The sequence below is a fragment of the Cricetulus griseus genome, unplaced genomic scaffold (genome assembly GCF_003668045.3).
Source record: "Cricetulus griseus strain 17A/GY unplaced genomic scaffold, alternate assembly CriGri-PICRH-1.0 unplaced_scaffold_1, whole genome shotgun sequence".
NCBI lineage: Eukaryota > Metazoa > Chordata > Mammalia > Rodentia > Cricetidae > Cricetulus > Cricetulus griseus.
Window position 1 is genome coordinate 5,354,449 of NW_023276808.1, and position 3,767 is coordinate 5,358,215.

At 40.7% G+C, this 3,767-nt stretch overlaps 1 protein-coding gene across 1 annotated transcript; it reads right to left on the reverse strand.

Moving 5' to 3' along the window:
• Window positions 1-2,882: 2,882 nt before the first annotated feature.
• LOC113838871 (GTPase KRas-like) lies at window positions 2,883-3,467 on the reverse strand. Its single transcript, XM_035453584.1, has one exon. It carries the CDS (start codon window positions 3,450-3,452, stop codon window positions 2,883-2,885), a length of 570 nt encoding a protein of 189 aa, XP_035309475.1. The 5' UTR covers window positions 3,453-3,467.
• Between the last annotated feature and the right edge of the window lie 300 nt (window positions 3,468-3,767).

Sequence of the window (3,767 nt, forward strand, 5' to 3'; positions counted from 1 at the left end):
AGATATCCCGGATTTCTTTAATAAATTTCTTGGCATTATCGCTTAATCCAATGTTAAAATGAAATCTCACCAGTACCTTGTCTCTTTAAACTTTCTCTGTGTGATTGACTGTGATCTCTATTCTAACCCAACTCTCTTAGGAGTTGAGGTACCTATTTTCTAGTACCTTTTGCAATCCACCCTCACAACTCCTTACTTGCTTGCCAGCATACTGAGGGTGATCTCTCAGGGTCCCCTTTCGTTCCTGTTCTCAGTGGGACCTCAATTTGTGGCTGCTCTTGGCCACCACTAAGTCCTAGTATCAGGCAAAAGCCTTGAGATTTGGATGAACCACAAGATTCCTTGTACTGGTTCTGAGAGAATATTCCTCACTTTTATTTGAAGCAGCCTTGTATACAAACTTCCAAATTCCCAGGCCAAAGGGTTCACATCATGATCCTAGTGGGGAAAGGTTAGGAAAACAGGAGGTACCTGTGGTTATACTGGAAAACAACTCTTAGAGACCCTGTGGGGCCTGGTTCCCAACACCGAATGACTCATTAGATGGCCGAAGCATATTAGCAGGAACCAGGAGCACACAACACTCAGGAAACCAAATTGGGTCCCCTCCATCCTTTTGTGAAAACACAAACATAACCTAGGGCCCACACCAAAACTGGATCTTGCCCTTTCCAAAAGCCTGAGGGAAGGTCTCTCCAATTGACCAAATGTCTTTTCTGTGCAGTGGACCGCCAAAGACAGTCTGCTGCGGCGTTTCCAGAATCATCCACAATTAAAATTTTAAGATAGAAAATAAGTGATAGACTTAGGGAAGACAAGGTCTCCCTCAAGGTCCCCCTTCTTTACTTTAACTAAATGGGCTTTTAAAGTGTGGTGGGCATGTTCCACAATAGCCTGTCCTTGGGGGTTGTAAGGAATACCAGTTTTGGGGGAAATTTCAAAATCTTGACAAAATTGACTGAAACATCTGGTGACATAAGCAGGGCCATTATCAGTCTTAATTTGTTTTGGGACCCCAATGTAAGCAAAAGCCTGTAGACAGTGGCTTTTAACATCTTTTACCTTTTCACCAGAATGGGCAGAGGCAAATATTAGTCTAGAAAAAGTATGTACAGAAACATAAACAAATTGCAATTTACCAAAAGATGGCACATCCATCTGCCACAGGTGATTGGGCAACAGTCCTCGGGAATTAACTGCCAAGTGAGGCATTGGAAGAAATTCCACACAAAGAGGGCAATTTTTAACTATTTAAAAACCTTGTTCCTTGGTTATCCCAAGGTATGAAATCGTAAGAACCCTGCGCTGAGAAGAAAGCACTTATGTAAGGATTGTGCTCTAGTGAGGTCTTTGTGAAACTGCAATGATTTGGGTATACCTTTTGGCCATGTGATTTCTTTCACTGATAGGTCCTGGAAAATGAGTATGGGCCCTAAGATGTCCCACAAATACAGGTTCACTCTGTTGCTATAGCAGCCCCTGTATCTGTAACAAACTCTCTTGTACTCTGGAGATATTGGCAAAATAGGCAGGCATCTCCAAGGGTTGGACAATTTGAGCTAGATATTGATTATCAGTATAGATCATAATGATTCCCTGAGGAAGAGTTGTAGAGCCAAGGCCAAGGTAAAAATTTTGGCCATTTGTGAAGAAGCTGCAGCAAATATGGCTATCTTAATGATAAGATAAGATACAACTGTAGCTGTCCTTTTTGAAGAACCCTCTGTGAAAACCATTCACCCCTTGGAAATAGGCTGAGACCATATCTTTGGAAAAATCAAAGGATGTATCTTAAAAAAGGAAACCAGATTATTGGATGGGTAATAATTATCAAAATCTCTCTGGTAGCAGAGAGAAAAATGCTCAAATCATAGCTATCATTTTGTACAACTCTATTTGTTGATGGGATAAGGGTGTAACAACCTGATCTGGCTCCTTACCAAAAGTCTGCAAAGCAATCTTTTGCTCTTTAAATAGGTGTGCAATTATAGCTTGGGGATAGGATACCACTGATTTCCATGGGGAGGCCTGAGAATGGAGCCAAAGAATAGGAGTCTCTTGCCAAAAAACTCCTGTAGGAGAATGAGCAGAACAAAACACTAATAATTTTAAAGGGTGAACATAATCTATATAATCCAAATTTGCCCCTTCTAAGGCCTTTTCAATCAAATGGATGCACTTCCCTCCTCAAGTAGTGAGACTCGAGGGGAGTTGGGATCTGAATCACCTTGTAATATTTTAAAGAGAAAGCCTTTTTGAACAGTCTAACTACACTTATGAAGGATGATAAACTCTAGGACATGCTAAATGTGAATCAAGGGAAGCCCATAAATCTGTGATTCCAAAGTCTTAGGTCTCAATGCAGCTGTAATTACTAATTAATTCACTCAGTGACTAGATGAAACAGAGCAGAGATGGATCAAATCTTCACTATTTTGGGTCACACAATGCTCACAGCTAGTAAGAGAATTGGTGAGGAATCAACTGCATGCACCAAAACCCGGGAAGACAGTCTCAGGTCTTTAGTCTCTTCCACAGGCATTCCTAGTTGAAGTCCAAAAGCCAGGGAATACTGGCACTTGGAGAAAAGAGGTTTCCACTGTCATTTTAAAATAAACATTTAAGATAAATGCTGAAAGTTTGCACGAACAGAAAAAAATAGAATTAGGTAATTCTAAAACAAATGCTACTAATTTAGTGTAATGTACAAAAATTACCACTTTTACTTGAGTATGCCCTAAGAAAAAATTACAAATTGTATTTACATAATTATACACTTTGTCTTTGACTTCTTTTTCTTCTTTTTACCATCTTTGCTCATCTTTTCTTTATGTTTTCGAATTTGTTGGACTAATGTATAGAAGGCAGCATCAACACCCAGATTACATTACAGTGCATTTTTTAATCTTCACCCTGCCAGGAGTCTTTTCTTCTCTGCTGATTCTTTTCAATCTGTACTGTCGGATCTCTCTCACCAATGTATAAAAAGCATCCTCCACTCTCTGTCTTGTCTTTGCTGAGGTTTCAATAAATGGAATCCCATAACTTCCTGCTAAGTCCTGAGCCTGTTTTGTGTCTACTGTTCTAGAAGGCAAATCACATTTATTCCCTACTAGGACCATAGGCACATCTTCAGAGTCTTTTACTCTTTTAATTTGTTCTCTATAATGGTGAATAGCTTCAAATGATTTAGTATTATTCATGGCAAATACACAAAGAAAGCCCTCCCCAGTCCTCATGTACTGGTCCCTCATTGCACTGTACTCCTCTTGACCTGCTGTGTCGAGAATGTCCAAATGACAGATTTCTTTCTCAATTACTACTTGTTTCCTGTAGGAGTCCTCTATTGTAGGATCATATTCATCCACAAAGAGATTCTGAATTAGCTGTATCGTCAAGGCACTCTTGCCTACGCCATCAGCTCCAACTACCACAAGTTTATACTCAGTCATTTTCAGCAGGCCTCTACCGGCCGCGTGCCACACCTCAGGTTTCTTGCTGGCTCTCTCCAGGTACAAAATGGCACGGGAGCCAGACTCTGGGCAAGCCGCCGCCTTTCTCCTCCCCCTCCACTGCCGCCTCAGCTGCAGAATCGCAACAGTAGTAATTTTTAAACTACGTCTGATCCAATTAATATCACCATTTAATTAATATCACTCTGAAAACCATTTAAAGTTTGAAGGGTGTCCAGCCGAAGACTAACCTTTTGAGGATTTGCCACAAGCATGTCTTAGGTTTGGCTCCCTCACTGACCTTATTTCCCTGCA